The sequence below is a fragment of the Salmo salar genome, chromosome ssa17, assembly GCF_905237065.1.
Source record: "Salmo salar chromosome ssa17, Ssal_v3.1, whole genome shotgun sequence".
Classification (NCBI taxonomy): domain Eukaryota; kingdom Metazoa; phylum Chordata; class Actinopteri; order Salmoniformes; family Salmonidae; genus Salmo; species Salmo salar.
Genome location: NC_059458.1, coordinates 50,421,287 through 50,447,321, shown reverse-complemented (window position 1 = coordinate 50,447,321; position 26,035 = coordinate 50,421,287). Strand labels below are relative to the sequence as shown.

The 26,035-nt window shown below is 45.6% G+C and overlaps 1 protein-coding gene across 2 annotated transcripts in view; it reads left to right on the top strand.

Moving 5' to 3' along the window:
• The window catches only part of LOC106575987 (copine-8), a 152,329-nt gene extending 130,266 nt beyond the window's left edge, over positions 1-22,063 (top strand). For both annotated transcript variants that reach the window (XM_014152769.2, XM_014152770.2), the window contains 7 exons: positions 9,709-9,755; positions 10,637-10,818; positions 13,234-13,361; positions 14,935-15,037; positions 17,589-17,646; positions 17,753-17,826; positions 21,597-22,063. In XM_014152769.2, the coding sequence (XP_014008244.1) occupies positions 9,709-9,755; positions 10,637-10,818; positions 13,234-13,361; positions 14,935-15,037; positions 17,589-17,646; positions 17,753-17,826; positions 21,597-21,785 (781 nt within the window). In that variant the 3' untranslated portion in view covers positions 21,786-22,063. The remainder of the gene's footprint in view (positions 1-9,708; positions 9,756-10,636; positions 10,819-13,233; positions 13,362-14,934; positions 15,038-17,588; positions 17,647-17,752; positions 17,827-21,596) is intronic.
• Positions 22,064-26,035: the final 3,972 nt, after the last annotated feature.

Below are 26,035 nucleotides of genomic sequence, written 5' to 3'. Positions count from 1 at the left end.
CTCTCTCTCTCTCTCTGCATCTCTCTCTCTCTCTCTCTCTCTCTCTGCATCTCTCTCTCTCTCTCTCTCTGCATCTCTCTCTCTCTCTCTGCATCTCTCTCTCTCTCTCTGCATCTCTCTCTCTCTCTCTCTCTCTCTCTCTGCATCTCTCTCTCTCATCTCTCTCTCTCTGCATCTCTCTCTCTCTCTGCATCTCTCTCTCTCTCTCTCTCTCTCTCTCTCTCTGCATCTCTCTCTCTCTCTCTCTCTCTCTCTCTCTCTCTCTCTCTCTGCATCTCTCTCTCTCTGCATCTCTCTCTCTCTCTCTCTCTCTCTCTCTGCATCTCTCTCTCTCTCTCTCTCTCTCTGCATCTCTCTCTGCATCTCTCTCTCTCTGCATCTCTCTCTCTCTCTGCATCTCTCCCTCTCTCTCTCTCTCTGCATCTCTCCCTTTCTCTCTCTCTCTGCATCTCTCTCTCTCTCTGCATCTCTCTCTCTCTCTCTGCATCTCTCTCTGCATCTCTCTCTCTGCATCTCTCTCTCTGCATCTCTCTCTCTCTCTCTGCATCTCTCTCTCTGCATCTCTCTCTCTCTCTCTGCATCTCTCTGCTCTCTCTCTCTCTGCATCTCTCTCTCTCTGCATCTCTCTCTCTGCACTCTCTCTCTCTGCATCTCTCTCTCTCTCTCTGCATTCTCTCTGCATCTCTCTCTCTCTGCATCTCTGCTCTCTCTGCATCTCTGCCTCTCTCTGCATCTCTCTCTCTCTGCATCTCTGCCTCTCTCTGCATCTCTGCCTCTCTCTGCATCTCTGCCTCTCTCTGCATCTCTCTCTCTCTGCATCTCTCTCTCTCTCTCTCTCTCTCTGCATCTCTCTCTCTCTGCATCTCTCTCTCTCTCTCTCTCTCTCTGCATCTCTCTCTCTCTCTGCATCTCTCTCTCTCTCTGCATCTCTCTCTCTCTCTCTCTCTGCATCTCTCTCTCTCTCTCTCTCTCTGCATCTCTCTCTCTCTCTCTCTCTGCATCTCTCTCTCTCTCTCTCTCTCTGCATCTCTCTCTCTCTCTCTCTGCATCTCTCTCTCTCTCTCTCTCTCTGCATCTCTCTCTCTCTCTCTCTGCATCTCTCTCTCTCTCTCTCTCTCTCTCTCTCTCTCTGCATCTCTCTCTCTCTCTCTCTCTCTCTCTCTCTCTCTCTCTCTCTCTCTCTCTCTCTCTCTCTCTCTCTCTCTCTGCATCTCTCTCTCTCTCTCTCTCTCTCTCTCTCTCTCTCTCTCTCTCTCTCTCTCTCTCTCTCTGCATCTCTCTCTCTCTCTGCATCTCTCTCTCTCTCTGCATCTCTCTCTCTCTCTCTCTCTCTCTCTCTCTCTGCATCTCTCTCTCTCTGCATCTCTCTCTCTCTCTCTCTCTCTCTGCATCTCTCTCTCTCTCTCTGACTCTCTCTGCATCTCTCTCTCTCTCTCTCTCTCTCTCTCTGCATCTCTCTCTCTCTCTGCATCTCTCTCTCTCTCTCTCTCTCTCTCTGCATCTCTCTCTCTCTCTCTCTGCCTCTCTCTCTCTCTCTCTCTCTGCATCTCTCTCTGCATCTCTCTCTGCATCTCTCTCTGCATCTCTCTCTGCATCTCTCTCTCTGCATCTCTCTCTCTCTCTCTCTCTGCATCTCTCTCTCTCTCTCTCTCTCTGCATCTCTCTCTCTCTCTCTCTCTCTCTCTGCATCTCTCTCTCTCTGCGTCTCTCTCTCTCTGCATCTCTCTCTCTCTCTCTCTCTCTCTCTCTCTCTCTCTCTGCATCTCTCTCTCTCTCTCTCTCTCTCTCTCTCTCTGCATCTCTCTCTCTCTCTCTCTCTGCATCTCTCTCTCTCTCTCTCTCTGCATATCTCTCTCTCTCTCTCTGCATCTCTCTCTCTCTCTCTCTCTCTGCATCTCTCTCTCTCTCTCTGCATCTCTCTCTCTCTCTCTCTGCATCTCTCTCTCTGCATCTCTCTCTCTCTCTGCATCTCTCTCTCTCTCTGCATCTCTCTCTCTCTCTGCATCTCTCTCTCTCTCTCTCTCTCTCTCTCTCTCTCTCTCTCTCTCTCTCTGCATCTCTCTCTCTCTCTCTCTCTCTCTCTCTCTCTCTGCATCTCTCTCTCTCTCTCTCTCTCTCTCTCTCTCTCTGCATCTCTCTCTCTCTCTCTCTCTCTCTCTCTCTCTCTCTCTCTCTGCATCTCTCTCTCTCTCTCTCTGCATCTCTCTCTCTCTGCATCTCTCTCTCTCTCTCTCTCTCTCTCTGCATCTCTCTCTCTCTCTCTCTCTCTGCATCTCTCTCTCTCTCTCTCTCTGCATCTCTCTCTCTCTCTCTCTGCATCTCTCTCTCTCTCTCTCTGCATCTCTCTCTCTCTCTCTGCATCTCTCTCTCTCTCTCTCTCTCTCTCTCTCTCTCTCTGCATCTCTCTCTCTCTCTCTGCATCTCTCTCTCTCTCTCTGCATCTCTCTCTCTCTCTCTGCATCTCTCTCTCTCTCTCTCTCTCTCTCTCTCTCTCTCTCTCTCTCTCTCTCTCTCTCTCTGCATCTCTCTCTCTCTCTCTCTCTCTCTCTCTCTCTGCATCTCTCTCTCTCTCTCTCTCTCTCTCTCTCTGCATCTCTCTCTCTCTCTCTCTCTCTCTGCATCTCTCTCTCTCTCTCTCTCTCTGCATCTCTCTCTGCTCTCTCTCTCTCTCTCTCTGCATCTCTCTCTCTCTCTGCATCTCTCTCTGCATCTCTCTCTCTCTCTGCATCTCTCTCTCTGCATCTCTCTCTCTCTCTGCATCTCTCTCTCTCTCTCTCTCTCTGCATCTCTCTCTCTCTCTCTCTCTCTCTCTCTCTCTCTCTCTCTCTCTGCATCTCTCTCTCTCTGCATCTCTCTCTCTCTCTCTCTCTCTCTCTCTGCATCTCTCTCTCTGCATCTCTCTCTCTGCATCTCTCTCTCTCTCTCTCTCTCTGCATCTCTCTCTCTCTCTCTCTCTCTCTCTCTGCATCTCTCTCTCTCTCTCTCTCTCTCTCTGCATCTCTCTCTCTCTCTCTCTCTCTCTGCATCTCTCTCTCTCTCTCTCTCTCTCTCTCTCTCTCTCTCTCTCTCTCTCTGCATCTCTCTCTCTCTCTCTCTCTCTCTGCATCTCTCTCTCTCTCTCTCTCTGCATCTCTCTCTCTCTCTCTCTGCATCTCTCTCTCTCTCTGCATCTCTCTCTCTCTCTCTCTCTGCATCTCTCTCTCTCTCTCTCTGCATCTCTCTCTCTCTCTCTCTCTGCATCTCTCTCTCTCTCTGCATCTCTTCTCTGCATCTCTCTCTCTCTCATCTCTCTCTCTCTCTCTCTCTCTGCATCTCTCTCTCTCTCTCTCTCTGCATCTCTCTCTCTGTCTCTCTCTCTCTCTCTGCATCTCTCTCTCTCTCTCTCTCTCTCTCTCTGCATCTCTCTCTCTCTCTCTCTCTCTCTCTCTCTCTCTCTCTCTCTCTCTCTCTCTCTCTGCATCTCTCTCTCTCTCTCTCTCTCTGCATCTCTCTCTCTCTCTCTCTCTCTGCATCTCTCTCTCTCTCTCTCTCTCTCTCTCTGCATCTCTCTCTCTCTCTCTCTCTGCATCTCTCTCTCTCTCTCTCTCTCTGCATCTCTCTCTCTCTCTCTCTCTCTCTCTGCATCTCTCTCTCTCTCTCTCTCTCTCTGCATCTCTCTCTCTCTCTCTCTGCATCTCTCTCTCTCTCTCTCTGCATCTCTCTCTCTCTCTCTCTCTCTCTCTCTCTCTCTCTCTCTCTCTGCATCTCTCTCTCTCTCTCTCTCTCTCTCTCTCTCTGCATCTCTCTCTCTCTCTCTGCATCTCTCTCTCTCTCTCTCTGCATCTCTCTCTCTCTCTCTCTCTGCATCTCTCTCTCTCTCTCTCTCTCTCTCTCTCTCTCTCTCTGCATCTCTCTCTCTCTCTCTCTCTCTCTCTGCATCTCTCTCTCTCTGCTCTCTCTCTCTCTCTCTCTCTGCATCTCTCTCTCTCTCTCTCTCTCTGCATCTCTCTCTCTCTCTCTCTGCATCTCTCTCTCTCTCTCTCTCTCTCTCTCTCTCTCTCTCTCTCTCTCTCTCTCTCTCTCTCTCTCTCTCTCTCTGCATCTCTCTCTCTCTCTCTCTCTCTGCATCTCTCTCTCTCTCTCTCTCTCTGCATCTCTCTCTCTCTCTCTCTCTCTCTGCATCTCTCTCTCTCTCTCTGCATCTCTCTCTCTCTCTCTCTCTCTCTCTCTCTCTCTGCATCTCTCTCTCTCTCTCTCTCTGCATCTCTCTCTCTCTCTCTCTCTGCATCTCTCTCTCTCTGCATCTCTCTCTCTCTCTCTCTCTCTCTGCATCTCTCTCTCTCTCTCTCTCTCTGCATCTCTCTCTCTCTCTCTCTGCATCTCTCTCTCTCTCTCTCTCTCTGCCTCTCTCTCTCTCTCTCTCTCTCTCTCTCTCTCTCTCTCTCTCTCTCTCTCTCTGCATCTCTCTCTCTCTCTCTCTCTGCATCTCTCTCTCTCTCTCTCTCTCTGCATCTCTCTCTCTCTCTCTCTGCATCTCTCTCTCTCTCTCTGCATCTCTCTCTCTCTCTCTCTCTCTGCATCTCTCTCTCTCTCTCTCTCTCTGCATCTCTCTCTCTGACTCTCTCTCTCTCTCTCTCTCTCTGAATCTCTCTCTCTCTCTCTCTCTGCATCTCTCTCTCTCTCTCTCTCTGCATCTCTCTCATCTCTCTCTCTCTGCATCTCTCTCTCTCTCTCTCTGCATCTCTCTCTCTCTCTCTCTCTCTCTGCATCTCTCTCTCTCTCTCTCTCTCTCTGCATCTCTCTCTCTCTCTCTCTCTCTCTGCATCTCTCTCTCTCTCTCTCTCTCTCTCTCTCTCTGCATCTCTCTCTCTCTCTCTGCATCTCTCTCTCTCTCTCTCTGCATCTCTCTCTCTCTCTCTCTCTCTGCATCTCTCTCTCTCTCTCTCTGCATCTCTCTCTCTCTCTCTGCATCTCTCTCTCTCTCTCTCTGCATCTCTCTCTCTCTCTCTCTCTCTCTCTCTCTCTCTCTCTCTCTCTCTGCATCTCTCTCTCTCTCTCTCTCTCTCTCTCTCTCTCTCTCTCTCTGCACTCTCTCTCTCTCTCTCTCTGCACTCTCTCTCTCTCTCTCTCTGCATCTCTCTCTCTCTCTCTCTCTCTCTCTCTCTCTCTCTCTCTGCATCTCTCTCTCTCTCTCTCTCTGCATCTCTCTCTCTCTCTCTCTGCATCTCTCTCTCTCTCTCTCTCTCTCTCTCTCTCTCTGCATCTCTCTCTCTCTCTCTCTCTCTCTCTCTCTCTCTCTCTCTCTCTCTCTCTCTCTCTCTCTCTCTCTCTCTCTCTCTCTCTCTCTCTCTCTGCATCTCTCTCTCTCTCTCTCTCTGCATCTCTCTCTCTCTCTCTCTCTCTGCATCTCTCTCTCTCTCTCTCTCTCTCTCTCTCTCTCTCTCTCTCTCTCTCTCTCTCTCTCTCTCTCTCTGCATCTCTCTCTCTCTCTCTCTCTGCATCTCTCTCTCTCTCTCTCTCTCTGCATCTCTCTCTCTCTCTCTCTCTCTGCATCTCTCTCTCTCTCTCTCTCTCTCTCTCTCTCTCTCTGCATCTCTCTCTCTCTCTCTCTCTCTGCATTCTCTCTCTCTCTCTCTCTCTGCATCTCTCTCTCTCTCTCTCTCTCTCTGCACTCTCTCTCTCTCTCTCTCTCTCTGCATCTCTCTCTCTCTCTCTCTCTCTCTCTCTCTCTCTCTCTCTCTCTCTCTCTCTCTGCATCTCTCTCTCTCTCTCTCTCTCTCTGCATCTCTCTCTCTCTCTGCACTCTCTCTCTCTCTGCATCTCTCTCTCTCTCTCTCTCTGCATCTCTCTCTCTCTCTCTCTCTCTGCATCTCTCTCTCTCTCTCTCTCTCTCTGCATCTCTCTCTCTGCATCTCTCTCTCTGCATCTCTCTCTGCATCTCTCTCTCTCTCTCTCTCTGCATCTCTCTGCATCTCTGTCTCTCTCTGCATATCTGTCTGTCTCTCTCTGCATATCGGTGTCTCTCTCTCTCTCTCTCTGCATCTCTCTCTCTGCATCTCTCTCTCTCTCTCTCTCTCTGCATCTCTCTCTCTCTCTCTGCATCTCTCTCTCTCTCTCTGCATCTCTCTCTCTCTCTCTGCATCTCTCTCTCTCTCTCTGCATCTCTCTCTCTCTCTCTCTCTGCATCTCTCTCTCTCTCTCTCTGCATCTCTCTCTCTCTCTCTCTGCATCTCTCTCTCTCTCTCTCTCTGCATCTCTCTCTCTGCATCTCTCTCTCTCTCTCTCTCTGCATCTCTCTCTCTGTCTCTCTCTCTCTGCATCTCTCTCTCTCTGCATCTCTCTCTCTCTGCATCTCTCTCTCTGCATCTCTCCACTCCAGTAACAATAGGAGGATGCGTCTCTGCTCCTCCTAATCTTCTCTACTTACACGCCTTACAGCTCTCCAGACAAGGTTCTCTCTTTCTTTCCCAGACATTTGTCTTTTTCTGTGAATTGGTCATCAGCTGGCTCTGTGGCTAGCAGGGTTTTTTTCTCTTCCTGCCCGGAGGCAATCTGAAGCAAATAAATGGAGCGCTGTAGAGAAAGGTACTGCACTGATCGCCCCTGGGTGATCCTATCATATAGGAGACATAGACATGAGTCAAGATTTGTGTGTGCCTCATCCCCTGCACTCTGATAGCTTCAATATGGCACACACTCCTCCGCTCTTTCATTTTTAAGCTTTCTTTAACCAGGGTAGACATTGAGATTGACATTTTATGTTTCCTTGTTAGCTCATGTAGTCTCTCTATAGACTGCATCGTCCCTTACAGTTGTGGAGATGGAGTCCTAAATGATGCATGAAACAATCAATTAGCTTCAGGACCCATACTAATTAAAGGGTTTCCCAGGTCTGCTGGCAGGGGCCGATGGATGCCACTAATACAATACCACTCCTACAGTAGTACTGTAGGAAGGGACCGTAGTGTTGAGTCTGTTAGATGTTTGTTTAACATGAGAAAATCTCTTCCCCTTTCCTCTCCCTTCCTCCCACTCCCCATCTCCTCTCTTCCACTCACCTCTCCTCCTCTCTGCTCCTCCTCTCCTCTCTATGGTAATGATCCAGCTAATAACACAGTCAGATATGAAAAAATGTAATTGTTTGCTAAGTCCTCGTAGTCACTTCCTTAGTGATTTCCTGCTTTACTGTTTGTTCCGAAAATCTTACTTGAGAAGAGCTGACTTTCTATCCGTTATTTTAATGTTGCTTTTAGATAACGTTTCAAGGCAAGCTAAAAATCTACCATATTAAAAGTCAAATTCTCTCTCTCTCTCTCTCTCTGTTGAAAGAGTAGCTTTTGGGGTTTGAGCTGGGTTAAAGCAGTAGAAACAATAAAGCGTTATCCCCGCCCCTGTTTCGGTAAGATGCTGAGGGATGGGGCTGGAGAAATGTAAACCGTCTCAAATTCATAGACAGATCTATGGATGCAAGGCTGGACCATCCATGATATCAGAATTATACTTTTAACCATGTTTTGAGGCTATACAGTGTTTAACATTTTTACTTTGTTTTGTTTACAAACATTGGTTCACAAACAAGCTTATATTTTTGGTACTGATGGGGGTACAACAGTTGAACTAAGCTCATGAGTTATTCATAAGTTATTTTCTTTATGAATCAATGGGTACATATCACAAATTTATAAGTAAAAAAAATTGATGTAGCAACTGCTGATTGCCCCTTTAAGATCAGGGCTGGCTAGTTTCCCTGGAACGTGCATGGCCAGGGGCAACACCTGGAGCCAATGGGGCGACGTTTCACTCTTACCTCACTGTGCACAGTCATCTGCGATTGGTGCAGAAGCTTCGGCTGACCTTTAGCGAGAGCCCTCTGCATTCTAATGTGAATAATTAGATTGCATCTCTGAGTTGGATCTCCACTGATTTACAGTCTCTGAGTTATGTTGAAATAACTGAGTAATATTTCGTTTCAGACTGGGATACATTTCTCTGCTCTTTTTTTTCTCTTTCTCTCTCTTTATCCATCTCCTTCCCCTGTTTCTGGCTGTCCTCACACTCTCTGAACAAGGTGGAAACTCTCACTGTGTGTATGTGCACGGGTGTGTGGAGACATCCATAATTCAGGCTGGCGGGCCACTGTCTGTCTGTCTTGGCACAGAGAGCTGGACTAGATATGACTCCAATACACGTCTGTCTGTCTGTCTGTGTCTCCCTCCCTCTTGGCACAGAGAGCTGGACCAGATATGACTCCAATACACGTCTGTCTGTCTGTCTGTGTCTCCCTCCCTCACCCCCTCTTGGCACAGAGAGCTGGACCAGATATGACTCCAATACATCACTGTCTCACCACCTCTTCTCCTTGCAGACTTGTCCCCCTGTTCCTTTCTCACAATATTAAACTGTCTCCGCTCCACTGACTTCTGCAGCGTACCAATGCCTTTAAATATTGAGTGGTACTGTACATCTTGGCACTGAATTATACAATGGGGGAAAAAGACTTGAATTCATGTAACATGAGTTACAATACAATTCAGTGAAGTTAAAAAAAAATCATCTATTTGATGCAGGATAGACCAGTATAACGTGCACATTGACATACACAAATATTGTTTAAGAAATGCGCTCAATGGCTTCCGGGTTAAGCAAGCAGTGTGTCAAGAAGCAGTGCGGCTTGGCAGGGTCGTGTTTTGGAGGACGCATGGCTCTTGACCTTCGACTCTCCCGAGTCCATACGGGAGTTGCAGCGATGGGACAAGACTGTAACTACCAATTGGATATCATGAAATTGGGGAGAAAAAGGGATGCGCTCAAACACATTCTTAGCATGCAAACCGAAGCGTAAATGAGCGATTTTAAGACAATGTGTGATTTAACTCAGGGGGAATGATGCAAGCATCCCTCTGCTCCTTACTTATTCCTCCCTCCTCTCATCCTTCCTCTCTCCTACCCTCCACCCCTGGACTCTATCCCTGATGCAGCCTCTGCCCTAACATGAAGCGACAGCTCTGTACTTCAGGCATCACTCCCCACCCACCCCTTCCTCTCCCAGCATTAGACCCAGGCTGTGTGTGTCTGTGTGGACTAGAGTAGCGACAAAGCCCGACCTGGGCCCTATACATCCATACCCACCTCATGGCTGCTATCCTGACCTGAACCACAGCCAATGCAGGCAGAGTGGCTCGGAGCTGGGGAGAGGAGAGCACAGAGTCCCTGGTCTGGTTCCTCCCCCACCCTCACAATGAGTAAACCGGCTTCTTCAGGTCTGCTGCACTAACGTGTGTCTGCGGGCTGTGCAGTGCACTCCACATGGCGTCACAGGATGACAAGTCCAATGGTTCCTTACAGTACCTGATCTATTCAAATACAGGAGGTGGTGGAGAGGGCAAGAGGCTGTGTGAGCCACAGTGCACGGTACGGCATGCACAGCACACATCAGCACTGTGTGCACTGACCTGTTGAACCTGTTGTTTGTCTTGACTTCTTGGGAAATACTGTAAGCAGTGAAGGATTAGACAGTTATCTCTCTCTCTCTATTATATTACATTTAGTTTCCTCAGGGACCAAGGGCAAGGAGAGGTTTCAACTTGCCTGCTTGCTTGAGCTATGATAATCAGAACATTATTGTGTTTACTAAAGTTCATTAAGCCAATGGTTTATGTTATGTGTGTGTGTGTCCACGCTAGCGTGCGGTAAACAAATAATTACCCTCCTCTTGCTTTTGCCTTCCAGGACCCAGATTAATTTCACAGTGGCGATTGATTTCACCGCTTCAAACGGTGAGCAACACACACACACACAACACTTCTCCCTAATGCTTGACCAGGGCTATTTAAATGTGAGCAGATGGGGAATAAAGTGATCTGTAATAGCCCTCTCCATTATTTCAGGGCTCAAACCTAATGCTGTCAAAGAGATCATAGCTTAGTGGTGATAACAGGAATGATTGTGCCTCTCTTATCCATGTTAATGTGTACCTGTTATAGCAAGGCTGGAAGGAAATTACCTGGTTCATGCATGATCTCTTAGTCCCAGTCAAACTCACTATAACGTCTATCACATCTCTTAGATAACAACAGATGGTTCAGTTCAAACTTAGATCCACTGATGACTCATAAGGGTTATTGCTTCCTTGTTTTTATTTGACGAGGTCCGATATGCAGGAGCTGATTGTTATGGATGCGTGTCCAATAGGTCCGTTAAAAGATCTAAAGTTCATATGTCACTATGCTCATAACCACTACAGCCAGTGTGCTATAAAGTGCTTTTACAAGACACTAGTGGAATTATTCTCCTGCTATTATTGATTATGGAATGATGTTTGTCACTCATACTGTACCCACTACCCAGAGTCTTATATAGAGGGAAAGGCAGGGAAAGAGATGTAACACGGTCTCTAGTGAAATACTGTATTATGCTGTCTAAAAGTATCACCATTTTGGTTGAAATCACAACTACCTTTCTGTATGGGCAAAACTCATTATAATACCCTATTCCACATATAATGCACCACTTTCACCCATAAACAGCATGGGCTAGTGGTGCACTAAATGGGGAGTGGAGTTTAATTTGAGACACAACCATTCCTTCCTATATCTGGCTCTGTTGTTCTATTATTGTACCTTGTTATTACTGTCCCATTACCGTACCTGTTTCCCAGGCAACCCAACTCAGCCCACCTCCCTCCACTACATGAGTCCCTACCAGATGAATGCCTATGCCATGGCCATGAAGGCTGTAGGGGAGATCATCCAGGACTACGACAGTGATAAGATGTTCCCTGCTTTGGGCTTCGGAGCCAAGCTGCCCCCTGACGGACGGGTCTCACATGAGTTCGCCCTGGTAAGTGACCTCTGAACCCTGATAAGATGTTCCCTGCTCTGCGCTTTGGAGCCAAGCTGTCACTTGACGGATAGGTCTCACATGAGTTCACCGTGGTGAGTGATGTGGTTCAGAAAGGTTGGAACAAAACCTGTGGATGGATACTCCAACACCAGAGTTGTTCAGTCTTGGCTCAGTTGGTTAAATTGTGGGACCACATATACATAATGTGTTCACCATGGTTACAGGCTTGTTTTGTTTACATCTGATCACAGTCACTGTTTGTTCCAGTTAGCCCTGTGGACTCAGAGCTGCAGATGCACCCATAGAAGCATAAGTAATTAGACAAATGAAAGAGCAACAAAAAACGAGGGCAAACGATGCAAAAAAAGAAAAATGCAAAATATTTTTTATTGTGTAAAACAAGAAATATGACAAAAAAACTGAACTTGAGCATGCATAACTATTCACCCCCCCAATTCAATACTTTGCAGAGCCACCTTTTTGAAGTAATTACAGCTGCAAGTCTCTTGGGGTATGTCTCTATAAGCTTGGCACATCAAGCCACTGGGATTTTTGCCCATTCTTCAAGGCAAAACTGTTCCAGCTCCTTGAAGTTGGATGGGTTCCGCTGGTATACAGCAAACTTTAAGTACCACATACTTATACCTCATATTCTCAATTGGATTGAGATCTGGGCTTTGACTAGGCCATTCCAAGACATTTAAATGTTTCCTTTTAAACCTCTCGAGTGTTGCTTTAGCAGTATGCTTAGAGTCATTGTCCTGCTGGAAGGTGACCCTCCGTCCCAGTCTCAAATCTCTGGAAGACTGGAGCAGGTTTCCCTCAAGAATTTCCCTGTATTTAGCACCATCCATCATTCCTTCAATTCTGACCAGTTTCCCAGTCCCTGACAATGAAAACATCCCCACAGCATGAGGCTGCCACCACCGTGTGTGAATGGTGTTCTCGGGGTGATGAGAGGTGTTGGGTTTTTGCCAGACATAGCGTTTTCCTTGATGGCCAAAAAGCTACATTTTAGTTTCATCTGACTAGAGTACCTTCTTCCATGTGTTTGGGGAGTCTCACACATGCCTTTTGGCGAACACCAAATGTGTTTGCTTATTTTTTTATTTAAGCAATGGCTTTTTTCTCGCCACTCTTCTGTAAAGCCCTGGTCTGTGGACTATATGGTTTAAAGTGGTCCTATGGCCAGATATTCCAATCTCCGCTGTGGAGCTTTGCAGCTCCTTCAGGGTTATCTTTGGTCTCTTTGTTGCCTCTTTGATTAATGCCCTCCTTACCTGGTCTGTGAGTTTTAGTGGTTGGCCCTCTCTTGGCAGGTTTGTTGTGGTGCCATATTCTTTCTGTTTTTTAATAATGGATTTAATGGTGCTCCGTGGGATGTTCAAAGTTTCTGATATTTTTTTATAACCCAACCCTGATCTGTACTTCTCCACAACTTTGTCCCTGACCTGTTTAGAGAGCTCCTTGGTCTTCATGGTGCTGCTTGCTTGGTGGTGCCCCTTGTTTAGCGGTGTTGCAGACTCTGGGGACTTCCAGAACAGACAGATATATATATATATATATCTGACTGACTGACTGACTGACTGAGATCATGTGACACTTAGATTGCACACAGGTGGACTTTATTTAACTAATAATGTGACTTCTGAATGTAATTGGTTGCACCAGATCTTATTTAGGGGCTTCATAGCAAAGGGGGTGAATACATATGCACGCACCACTTTTCTATTTATTCTCTTTTTTTGTTGTTGAATTTTTTGAAACTAGTTATTTTTTCATTTCTCTTCACAAATTTTGACTATTTTGTGTTTGTCCGTTACATGAAATCCAAATAAAAATCTGTTTAAATTACAGGTTGTAATGCAACAAAATAGGAAAAAACGCCAAGAGGGATGAATACTTTTGCAAGGCACTGTATCTGGCACTCCAGGCAGGCTCAAACCCTCAAAGTTTGAACGTCTCCTTAGTGGCTGTAGTGTAGAGGCTTAGGATGCCAAGTTCTGCCTGGCAGGCTAAAATACTACCACTGAGTTCTATGACTATCAAGGAGAACAGTAACTGTCCTTTATGTAAGGCAGAAACCATCGATCACAGACAGCCTTCCCTCCCCCTCTCTCTCCTTCCCACTTCAGCTCTGCAGAGTACTTTAAACAGTAGGATACCACTCAGACAGGAGGATGTCTTCAGCACGCTCAGCAGGGATTTCCCATATTTATCTCTCACTGGGCCTAAAGTTGTATTGATTAAAGTTGTTTATTTATCCTCCTCTCCCTCCCTTTTTTCTAGTTATCCTCCTCCATTCTCTTGCTTTAACATCATTTTTCTTTTTTATTCTCTTTTTTGTTTTCTTCTGCTTGATGGAATTGATGAAAGATTTAACTACCCTCCTTCTCTTCTTGTGTCTTCCAGAATGGCAACCCCCAAAACCCATACTGTGCAGGTATAGATGGAGTGATGGAGGCATATTACCAGAGCCTGAAGTCTGTCTGCCTCTACGGCCCAACCAACTTCTCTCCTGTCATCAACCATGTGGCCAGGTAAGGGGGCTATGAGGAACAAAGCTGGAATTAAACCAGCTTTGGGGTCACTTCAGGTTTTCGATTCATTTCAGTGAATTTGCGAACCAAATTGAAATTCAATTTATGAATTGAAAATGATATTACCCACTTTTCTTTCAGGAGTTTTTAGATTTACTCCCTGAACTGACTGAATACACATAGTAGGGTGATAAAAACAGAGGCCGATATCTATGGTCTTCCTTCATTGAATTTCAGATCACAATCCTACCGATGCACACCTAAACCTCCCAAGCATGAGCGAGCCAGGAGTCCTGAGTAGATCAATACTGATTAAGATGGCCTTAACGTGTGTATCGATCCACTGTCCTCTGTTCCAGTAAGAGCCATTCACAACGCAGCGCTGTATGTTGTGATTGAGTAATTTCCCTGAGAGCAAAAAGGACAACAGAGGAAGTCTGCAGACTAACAGAGAGTTAACTGAGATGTATCAACTTTTCAAAGTGAAAGTAGATGTTTCAGTACATAACTCAGGGTATTATGCTGAGAATACGTTGGTGACAGTGTTTCGACCACAAGATCAGACTAACAGAGACTTAACTGAGATTCTCCAACTCTTAAAAGTGTGACTGTTTCTCAGTGCATGCACAGCTCGCAGAGATAATTTCACAGATAATAAGTGTGACTGTGTTATAACATTCCACTGTAGAACTTGAGTCACAGAAAAGGTGCTTCTGAGCTGTTAAATAAACACGTGTTTTGTGACTTTTGTCACATTCTGTTCTTTAATTAACCTGTAAATGTGTTGTTTGTGTGAGTGAACAATGACTACACAGTCCTTCCCACACACACACACACACACACACACACACACACACACACACACACACACACACACAGTCCTTAAGCCTTAATGAGTGTGCCTTGATGAAGTAAAGGTGCTGTCAGAAGACTTGAGATTTACAGGTGTGTGTGTGTGTGTGTGTGTGTGTGTGTGTGTGTGTGTGTGCGTGCGCGTGCGCGTGTCTACATGTGTGTGTTTGTGCCTGTTTGTTGTTGCTCGGAAGCCATGGTAGAAATGTTGATTTGAGGGGTAACAACCCAGTGCAAAATGTGTGTGTGGCTCTCAGAATACAACCATTAGTGCCACCCTAGACACCACCTTACCCTTCTCCTCACCCCTCCCCTCACTCCCAGGCACCGCTGTCATGCCAGCCTCCTTTCCTCTCACCTCCTCTGTTTCTCTCACCTGTGCCACTCGCCCCCACATTTTAATAATAACCGATCCGTTCCTTCTCTGCTGTGCCTCACGCTCCTCGCAGTTTAATAACCGTTCAGTTGACTTCTGTCTCTGTATCCGGCGCTGCAAGCACCGCCTTACGTGTGTTTGAGAAGCACAGGAAGCAGTCAGAGGCTAGGGCCCACGCTGTGTAAAGTAGGTGCCAGAAATAATCACTACCCAGCCAGTTCATGCCGGGTTTCAAAGGTTACATCTGTAGGAAATAAAGACAATGTTTAATGTAGGGTTTTATGGATAATATAAAAACTTGTGTGGCTCACCTATGTACTCTGTGTTTATTTCTCCTGTGTGTAGGTATGCTGCGTCAGTGAAGGATGGCTCTCAGTACTTCATCCTCCTCATCATCACAGATGGAGTTATCTCAGACATGGCCCAGACCAAGGAGTCCATCGTCAACGTAAGAACAACAACTGCTAGGCAATGTTCTCACTTTGGCGGAGACCACATTCACGGTAAACCCTGCATATGTAGGCTCAATCGGAATGACTTTTAAATGGACAATTTTCCAAATCAACAATCTGATTGAATCCTGGCCCTAGTCACTAGATGGCCAGTATGGACGCAAGTGGCTAAGACACACATCACTGTCTGTATTACCATAGTCAGGGAAGATGGGACAGGGGACTTGATTGGGGGTAGTGAGAACATCAATGTAAGTATGTATGCATGTATGTACGTGAGAGGTAAAGGCTGACTTGGGATCAGTTCCTAGGGAAACAAGTAAACAACACATTCTGATAAACTCATCTATCCTACAATCCTGGGGTAATACATCAAACTAACTCATCACTCAGAAAGACGGAGAGAGCAGAGGCGGGGTTATGGCACACACACACACGTACACACACACGTACACACATATTAAAGTGTTGTGTGAGTTGAGGGACTTGTTTATTCTCTCATCCCCAAATTCAGAGAGGCCCTCAGGAAGATATTTTTTACATGTTTTTTAATTTGTTTTATTTAACTAGGAAAGTCAGTTAAAAACAAATTCTTATTTACAATGGCGGCCTACCCTGGCAAAACCCGGACGACGCTGTGCACAGCCCTATGGGACTCCCGATCACGGCCGGATGTGATATAGCCTGACATGTAGTGCCTTAGACTGCTGCGCCACTCGGGATACTACATCTCAGACACGCTCCATTAATATTTACACATACAGTCGTGGCAAACGTTTTGAGAATGACACAAATATTAATTTCCACAAAGTTTGCTGCTTCAGTGACTTTAGATATTTTTGTCAGATGTTACTATGGATTACTGAAGTATAAATACAAGCGTGTCATAAGTGTCAAAGGCTTTTATTGACAATTACATGAAGTTGATGCAACGAGTCAATATTTACAGTGTTGACACTTCTTTTTCAGGACCTCTGCAATCTGCCCTGGCATGCTGTCAATTAACTTCTGGGCCACATCCTGACTGATGGCAGCCCATTCTTGCATAATCAATGCTTGGAGTTTGTCAGAACTTGTGGGGTTTTGTTTGTCTACCCGCCTCTTGAGGATTGACCACAAGTTCTCAATGGGATTAAGGTCTGGGGAGTTACCAGGCCATGGACCCAAAATATCGATGTTTTGTTCCCCGAGCCACTTAGTTATCACTTTTGCCTTATGGCAAAGTGCTCCATCATGCTGGAAAAGGCATTGTTCATCATCAAACTGTTCCTGGATGGTTGGGAGAAGTTGCTCTCGGAGGATGTGTTGGTACCATTCTTTATTCATGGCTGTGTTCTTAGGCAAAATTGGGAGTGAGCCCACTCCCTTGGCGGAGAAGCAAACCCACACATGAATGGTCTCAGGATGCTTTACTGTTGGCATGACACAGGACTGATGGTAGAGCCAACCATCCTTGTCTTCTCCGGACAAGCTTTTTTCCGGATTCCCCAAACAATCGGGAAGGGGATTCATCAGAGAAAATGACTTTACCCCAGTCCTCAGCAGTCCAATCCCTGTACCTTTTGCAGAATATCAGTCTGTCCCTGATGTTTTTCCTGGAGAGAAGTGGCTTCTTTGCTGCCCTTCTTGACACCAGGCCATCCTCCAAAAGTCTTTGCCTCACTGTGCGTGCAGATGCACTCACACCTGCCTGCTGCCATTCCTGAGCAAGCTCTGTACTGGTGGTGCCCCGATCCCACAGCTGAATCAACTTTAGGAGACGGTCCTGGCGCTTGCTGGACTTTCTTGGGTGCCCTGAAGCCTTCTTCAGAACAAGAGGACCGCTCTCCTTGAAGTTCTTGATGATCCGATAAATGGTTGATTTAGGTGCAATCTTACTGGCAGCAATATCCTTGCCTGTGAAGCCCTTTTTGTGCAAAGCAATGATGACGGCGCGTGTTTCCTTGCAGGTAACCATGGTTGACAGAGGAAGAACAATGATTCCAAGCACCACCCTCTTTTTGAATCTTCAGTCTGTTATTTGAACTCAATCAGCATGACAGGGTGATCTCCAGCCTTGTCCTCGTCATCACTGACATGATGTCAGCTGGTCCTTTTGTGGAAGGGCTGAAATGCAGTGGAAATGTTTTTGGGGGGATTCAGTTAATTTGCATGGCAAAGAGGGACTTTGCAATTAATTGCAATTCATCTGATCACTCTTCATAACATTCTGGAGTATATGCAAATTGCTATCATACAAACTGAGGCAGCAGACTTTGTATCTTTCTCAAAACTTTTGGCCACGACTGTACACACACACACACACACACACACACACACACACACACACACACACACACACACACACACACACACACACAGCTTGGGGTAAATCAACTTTATTGTTTAGGCTGTATAGGTGCTCAGTCAACGTCACTCATAAAACTTATTTCTCAGACTGTCTGATAGATTCCTATGCATATGTGTACTCTGTGACAGACTCAACTTTGTCACAGACATAATGAGGAGAATATGAGACTCAAATTTGTTTCCTCGTGTCCTATCCAGGCTTCGTGTCTTCCAATGTCGATTATCATCGTAGGGGTGGGACCAGCAGAATTTGATGGTAAGAAACACGCTAACGCATACAGATGCACAAATGTATGTATGCGCGCACACACACACACACTCCACTGACCAGATGATGACTACAGTATGATGTTTCTCCTCAGCGATGATTGAGTTGGACGGGGATGAAGTGAGGATCTCGTCGAAGGGAAGATATGCAGAGAGGGACATTGTTCAGGTATGCCATGTTCCTTCTGTCTGTTCCACTGCTAGGCTGCTGGATGCATGGAGTCAAATAGGTGGGGTTTTGGGAGCATTAGAATATGCCTCACAAACAAAAACAAACTGTCTGCTTCCATCTAGCCTCACTTTGTGACAGCTGCTATTGAACATTTACATTTACGTCATTTAGCAGACGCTCTTATCCAGAGCGACTTACAAATTGGTGCATTCACCTTATGATATCCAGTGGAACAACCACTTTACAATAGTACATCTATATCTTTTTTTGGGGGGGGGTTACTATATCCTATCCCAGGTGAACAAAGGGCTTTATAAAATGCATTTGATTGCTTACATAGCACAGAACAGTCAGGGCCACAGACAGATGCTACAACATACTATTTATATGCACATAATGATGAGAAATAAACTAGTAGTAGAATCTAGAAACTAGAAGTACTAGAAAACATATTGGGAGGGAAATCACAGGTGGGAATCAACTGAATCATCCATAAAACCAAAATGGACATTTACACAGATAGTAGTGCTCATACATTAGAGTTTAACAGCATGTTAACATCTGTGTTGTGGCTCCTGGCCCTGGTTCCATTAGACAGACAGACATCTGGTCTGAGTTCAGATCATTCCCACCTGCTCTGCCTTCCCTCATCAGGCCAGATGGACAGAGACCCCACAGAGTCCCCAGGCCTAATCTTTGTTAACTCAGAAGTAAAATCTTGCATAATTTGGTCAGCTTCTTGATTAACTTCTGAGTTTATATGTGTTAGAAATTGAGAGTTCAGGGCCTCCCGAGGGCACAGTGGTCTAAGGCACTGCGTTGCAGTTCTAGCTGTGCCACAAGAGGTCCTGGTTCGAGTCCAGGCTCTGTCACAGTCAGCAACAACCGGGAGACCCACGGGGCGGCGCGCAATTGGCCCAGCGTCGTCCGGGTTAGGGAAGGGTTTGGCCGGTAGGGATGTTCTTGTCCCATCGCGCGCTAGCGTCTCCTATGGTGGGCCGGGTGCAATGCACGCTGACGCGGTCGCCAGATATAGTGTGTTTCCTCCAACACATTGGTGCGGCTGGCTTCCAGGTTAAGCAAGCAGTGCTGCTTGGCAGGATCGTGTTTCGGAGGACGCCAGCTCTCGAACTTCGCCTCTCCCGAGTCCGTATGGGAGTTGCAGCGATGGGACAAGACTGTAACTACCAATTGGATACCATGAAAAATGGGGTAAAAATATGTGTATTTATTTGAATGAACATAACAAGATTCAACAACTGAGACATAAACTGAACAAGTTCCACAGACATGTGACTAACAGAAATGGAATAATGTGTCCTTGAACAAAGGGGGGGTCAAAATCTAAAGTAACAGTCAGTATCTGGTGTGGTCACCAGCTGCATTAAGTACTGCAGTGAATCTCCTCCTCATGGACTGCACCAGATTTGACAGTTCTTGCTGTGAGATGTTACCCCACTCTTCCACCAAGGCACCTGCAAGTTCCCGGACGTTTCTGGGGGGAATGGCCCTAGCCCTCACCCTCCGATCAAACAGGTCCAAGACGTGCTCAATGGGATTGAGATCCGGGCTCTTCGCTGACCATGGCAGAACACTGACAATCCTGTCTTGCAGGAAATCACAGAACAAGCAGTATGGCTGGTGGCATTGTCATGCTGGAGGGTCATGTCAGGATGAGCCTGCAGGAAGGGTACCACATGAGGGAGGAGGATGTGTTCCCTGTAACGCACAGCATTGAGATTGCCTGCAATGACAACAAGCTCAGTCCGATGATGCTGTGACACACCGCCCCAGACCATGACGGACCCTCCACCTCCAAATCGATCCCGCTCCAGAGTACAGGCCTCGGTGTAACGCTCATTCCTTCGATGATAAACGCGAATCCGACCTTAACCCCTGGTGAGACAAAACCGCGACTCATCAGTGATGAGCATTTTTTGCCAGTCCTGTCTGGTCCAGCGACGGTGGGTTTGTGCCCATAGGCAACGTTGTTGCCGGTGATGTCTGGTGAGGACCTGCCTTACAACAGGCCTACAAGCCCTTAGTACAGCCTCTCTCAGCCTATTGCAGACAGTCTGAGCACTGATGGAGGGGTTGCGCATTCCTGGTGTAACTCGGGCAGTTGTTGTTGCCATCTTGTACCTGTCCCTTAGCTGTGATGTTCGGATGTACCGATCCTGTGCAGGTGTTACACGTGGTCTGCCACTGCGAGGACGATCAGCTGTCCATCCTGTCTCCCTGTAGCACTGTCTTAGGCGTCTCACAGTATGGACATTGCAATGTATTGCCCTGGCCACATCTGTAGTCCTCATGCCTCCTTGCAGCATGCCTAAGGCATGTTCACGCAGATGAGCAGGGACCCTGGACATCTTTCTTTTGGTGTTTTTCAGTCAGTAGAAAGGCCTCTTTAGTGTCCTAAGTTTTCACAACTGTGACCTTAATTGTCTGACACCATCTGTAAGCTTTTAGTGTCTTAACGACCGTTCCACAGGTGCATGTTCATTAATTGTTTATGGTTCATTGAACAAGCATGGGGAAACGGTGTTTAAACCCTTTACAATGAAGATCTGTGAAGTTATTTGAATTTTTACGAATTATCTTTGAAAGACAGGGTCCTGAGTTTATATAAAAATAAATTGAGAGTTCTGACAAAATCGAAGTCTCCACCCTCGCAAAAGGAAACTCTCAGCCAAAGCCCCCCCCTCCCCCTCCCCCACCTTCGCTTAAGCCTGATTGATACGTCCAAATAACCTGTAATGAAAACCCCCAAAACAAAATGTATGTTGCTTGGATTTCACGCATCGCATTTAGCCCTGGCAGAATCTGATGTAGCTAACCTCCATGCTACATTAGCCCTGATGTGGCTAGCCTCCATGCTATGCGATTATTCCAAATGGCTAGCCACCATGATATACGAATAGCCTATTAGGCACTGTTTCCTATCAGCTCTGTTTGACAGCAGAAGGGGTTCCTCTCTTCCTCCCTCTTTACTTCCCTTCCTCCTCCTTGTCATCCTCCTCTTTCCCTCCTCCCCTACCTCCCTCTCTTTGTGTGGATGATATGATAGAGGGGTAGATTAATACGCTCCCCATGCTCATTAGTGAGCCTTGTTAACACAGAGAGAACATCAAGGCTGTTCTGCTGTGGACCTGGCTAGGAGGTCTAGTATATATACGCACGCACACACACACACACACTAGGAGGTCCGTTCTGCTCTTCCTAGATCACTCACTCCATCACTGTCTGGATAGTTAGCTGCCTCTACACACACACACACACAGAGACAGGCAGGACCCCTATGAAAGACAGTTCTGTGATAAAACTGGCCCTGCCTCCAGCATCATTAGATCAGATATCAAAGAGACTGAGCGCTCGCTAGCGATGCACTGTACATCCCAACAAGAGACAAGGGAAACAAAAGGCTTTCATAGCTGATTGGCTAGGCCAATTTCACCTCGCTCTGAACTTGCCAACTGTTATGAATAAATTCATGCTTTACTTGTACTGTGGGTCCAAAAAGTCTCAACTTAAGTTTTTCAAAGATCTTTGGTAGTATTATTTACACATAATGGCATAACACCTACTATATATTGCCTATACTTTTATTTTAGTTAATATTTAGTATATATTATAGTATATTTCTCCGGCCCCATTTCTTCTCTCTGTCTGTTTTCCAGTAAGGATTCAACGTTTAGTAGCTAAACACCTGTATATTGACTAGACTGTAACTAATTTCAGCCCTGTTTTGTCTTTCTCTTGTCTTACAGTTTGTCCCATTCAGAGACTACACCGACCGGACAGGGAACCACATTCTGAGTATGGCCCGTCTAGCCAAGGATGTCCTGGCTGAGATCCCTGACCAGTTCCTCTCCTACATGAGGATCAGAGGCATCAAGCCCTCACCCGCACCCCCTCCATACACCCCCCCAGGACACCCCCTGCAGACGCAGATCTGAAGGGTGCGGAGATGCTCCCTGGTCGTGAACAACACCTCTTCAAATATGTATTTGTCTCTCTCATCTCTGCATCACTCGCTCAGTGATAGGAGAGGCCTTCTTGGCTTTCTCGCTCTCTCATTGCACTAATGGAGACTGACTGACTGGCAGAATGAATAGCAGGGTTCTAGAAGTTTTTACTGAGCGGTTCTAAAGGGTTCTACTTTGGAACGGGCGGATGGAGTCAACAAGAGCATGTTTACTTTCATTGTCTAGCGTTCCTCTGTCTGGACTTCATGTATATTGGCCAATGGAGACACTCTCTGGGACACACCCGGGAAGAAGGACAGAGTCTGGTCTTCTCAACTCACCTGGCAAGGAATGAAGGATTTAAGGAAAGGATGAAAGAAAGAAGGAAGGATGACAGGAGGATAGGAAGGAAGTTCCTGGGGACTGGCCTTTTTCAGGAGCAGAGTGGTGAAAAGGTTCTATAGTCTGGATGTGGTATCACTTGACTGTTGTAAATAACTGGAAATATATTTCCTTCTCTCTCATTCTATCTCTCTACTCTGTCTCTCTATTCTTCCAACTCTCACTCAATGTTTACAGTACATGTTAATGATAATGATTTTTACCATTGGACACTTGTATAATATACAGTACCAGTCAAAAGTACCAGTTTTTCTTTATTTTGACTATTTTCTACATTGTAGAATAATAGTGAAGACATCAAAACAATGAAATACACACATGGAATCATGTAGTAAGCAAAAAAGTGTTAAACAAATCAAAATATATTTGAGATTCTTCAAAGTAGCCACCCTTTCCTTGATGGCAGCTTTGCACACTGTTGGCATTATCTCAACCAGCTTCACTTGTTGGCTGCTTTTCCTTCACTCTGCGGTCCAACTCATCCCAAACCATCTCTATTGGGTTGAGGTTGGGTGATTGTGGAGACCAGGTCATCTGATGCAGCACTCCATCACTCTCCTTCTTGGTCAAATAGTCCTTACACAGCCTGTTGGTGTGTTGGGTCATTGTCCTGTTGAAAAACAAATGATAGTTCCACTAAGCGCAAACTAGATGGGATGGCGTATCGCTGCAGAATGATGTGGTAGCCATGCTGGTTATGTGTGCCTTGAATTCCAAACAAATCACTGACAATATTGCCAGTAAAGCACCCCCACACCATCACACCACCTCCTCCACGCTTCACAGTGGGAACCACACATGCGGAGATACTCTGTTCACCTACTCTGCGTCTCACCACGACACAGCGGTTAGAACTAAAAATCTAATTTGGACTCATCAGACCAAAGGACAGATTTCCACAGGTCTGTCCATTGCTCATTTTTCTTGGCCCAAGCAAGTCTCTTCTTATTATTGGTGTCCTTTAGTAGTGGTTTCTTTGCAGCAATTCGACCATGAAGGCCTGATTCACTCAGTCTCCTCTGAACAGTTGATGTTGATGTGTCTGTTACTTGAACTCTGTGAAGCATTTATTTGGGATGCAACTTCTGAGGCTGGCAACTAATGAACTTATCTGGGTCTTCCTTTCCTGTGGCGGTCCTCATGAGAGCCAGTTTCATCATGGCGCTTGGTTTTTGCGACTGCATTTGAAGAAACTTTCAAAGTTCTTGAAATGTTCAGTATTGACTGACCTTCATGTCTTAAAGTAATGATGGACTGTCGTTTCTCTTCGCCTATTTGAGCTGTTCTTGCCATAATATGGACTTGGTCTTTTACCAAATAGGGCTATTTTCTGTATACCCTACGTACCCTGTAACAACACAACTGATTGGCTCAAACGTATTAAGACAAGAAATTCCACTATAGCTTTTAACAAGGCACACCTGTTAATTGAAATGTATTCAATGTATTTCCTTTGAGAGAATGCCAAGAGTGTGCAAAGCTGTCATCAAGGCAAAGGGTGGCTACTTGGAAGAATCTAAAATCTAAAATATATTTGGATTTGTTTAACACTTTTTTTTGGTTAATACATGATTCCATATGTGTTATTTCATAGTTTTGATGTCTTCGCTATTATTCTACAATTTAGAAAATAGTCAAAATAAAGTGTGGCTCCAAACTTTTGACTGGTACTGTACATCCTTCTTTCAGTATGGAGCTTTGGAATATCAATCAATATTCTCTCTCTTTATCTCTCAGCGTGTTGTCTTTGCCAGGGGAGGCAACAGTGCAGGTCCAAGTAGCCACTGTACTATACTGTGTGTCCCTTTGCATGAGTGTAGCGTCAGAGCATGCATTGTGGTCCTACACTTCCCTGCCTGTCACTGCTCTCAGGCTTTGGGGTTAAATGTTTTTAACTTTTAACTCTGTTGTTGAAGCGCATTCTGCTCCTTTCTAAACTGCCTTGGCGATAGGGTGCCCATGCCAGCCACGCTACGAGTGCCCACGGGTTTTCTCACTGTGCCGAGAACAACAGTGACTCAACCAACATCATATTCCCTTCCAAATTAATTTAAATAACAACAGATGCTCTCAGATCCAGTTTGAGACAACAGCAGAAGCCCAGTGGTCAAAAACAGTAACAAAAATTATTTCCTTCTGTTCGGTTCTTGTTCTTTTGTATTATTATTATTATTATTACATTTGTCATTTAGACTTACAGGAGCAGTTCGGGTTAAGTGCCTTGCTCAAGGGCACATGGGCAGATACAATTTTTTTCAACTAGTCGGCTCGGAATTCGAACCAGCGACCTTTCAATTACTGACCCAACGCACTTAACCGCTTGGTTATTGCCTTGGAAGTTGATATTAAGGTAATTGTATTGTTTTGAGTTGTGCCAATCATTATGTAATATTATTTAATTGTTATAGTGTTAAGCCCTGAGTGTGTTGGCCGTAGATGATGGTGTCTGGTGGTCGTCATGACAACTTGTTCTTCCTAAATGTTGTAATTCTCATCCAATAATACCAATTAACAATACCCACTGAGGGCTAGGAGTTACTCCTGTCCCGTAACTATTATACCCAGTCAACCCACTCTTACTTCTTACAGCCAGGGTATCCTCTTCAATCTGCTGTCTGAATGGGCTTGGAGTTTATATCAACTGCCTTTTAATTATTCTTAATTATTCATAATTATTCATAATTATTATAATATAACTATTAGCTACTGCTTGTATGGAGGTGGTGTGTAATTGATAACGTGATTGGTTACATATCAATATCCATTATCAAGCTAACAGACATTCCAACACCACATTTATGTATTTCGCAGTTGTTGCCATTTTCATGTGTGCCACTGTCGGTCTGTTGCCATGTCATTACTGATAGACAGATGCCCTTTGCCACAATTCAACCACATAACAACTCCTCTCTTTTCTGTGTAATTCCTCCTCTTGTTTCACTGCAGCTCAGTGGACGCAGCCTCACAGATTACAATAGACTGTTTTAATGCTTAAATAGGATCGACTCCAAGCCAATAATATTTGGCATAGCAGTAGGAGAGGGGGGTGAGAGGGGGGTGAGAGGGGGGATACAGCCCAGTGGGTTATGTCATTGGAGGGTCATTCCATGTCATTTCGTTATTCTATGTCAATGTTAAAGGGATAGTTCACCCAAATTACATATTGGTTTCCGTACCCTGTAAGCAGTCTATGGACAAAGTACGACAGCAACCCATTCTTTTGTTTTGTTTACTTGGCCACTGTTTTGAATTCTAACTTTTTAGCATTTGTCACACAATCCAATGCAAGTCAATGGTACCTATATTAGCATTTTCATGCTTCATATGCAAATCATCTCAAGTAACATAATTGATTTGAACATGAAGTGTGAAAATGCCACTATGTAACCTCTTTCTTGTTTTTTTTGAGGTGGAACGACCCTGGGCAGAAGTGGACAACCAGGTCAACCCACTAATGTAGTCAGAAGAGAACGGGCATTAGTGCTACATGCCTGAGTCAACACAGTGCCAAACCTATACAGAGAGATGTTGGCTAGCCTAGAGAGAGAATAACCTCACCCGGTATATTCAACATGGCAGTCCGTCGTTTTAACCCACGTACTTCACACAACATATATTTGATGAGAAACTCTGCCTTGTTTAAAAAAAGACATACCATAGACACAAACTGTATTTCCGATCTTTCTTGTCTCTCACAACTTTCACCAATGTCTTTTTTCATTGTGTTTTTCTCACACATTTCAAAGCGTTCCATAAATGCCTCTCTGCATCTGTAGTTGTAGCTAGTCTTGAGTCTTTCCATGTAGTGCAGCGAAATCCATATAGTGCACCGCATGGCT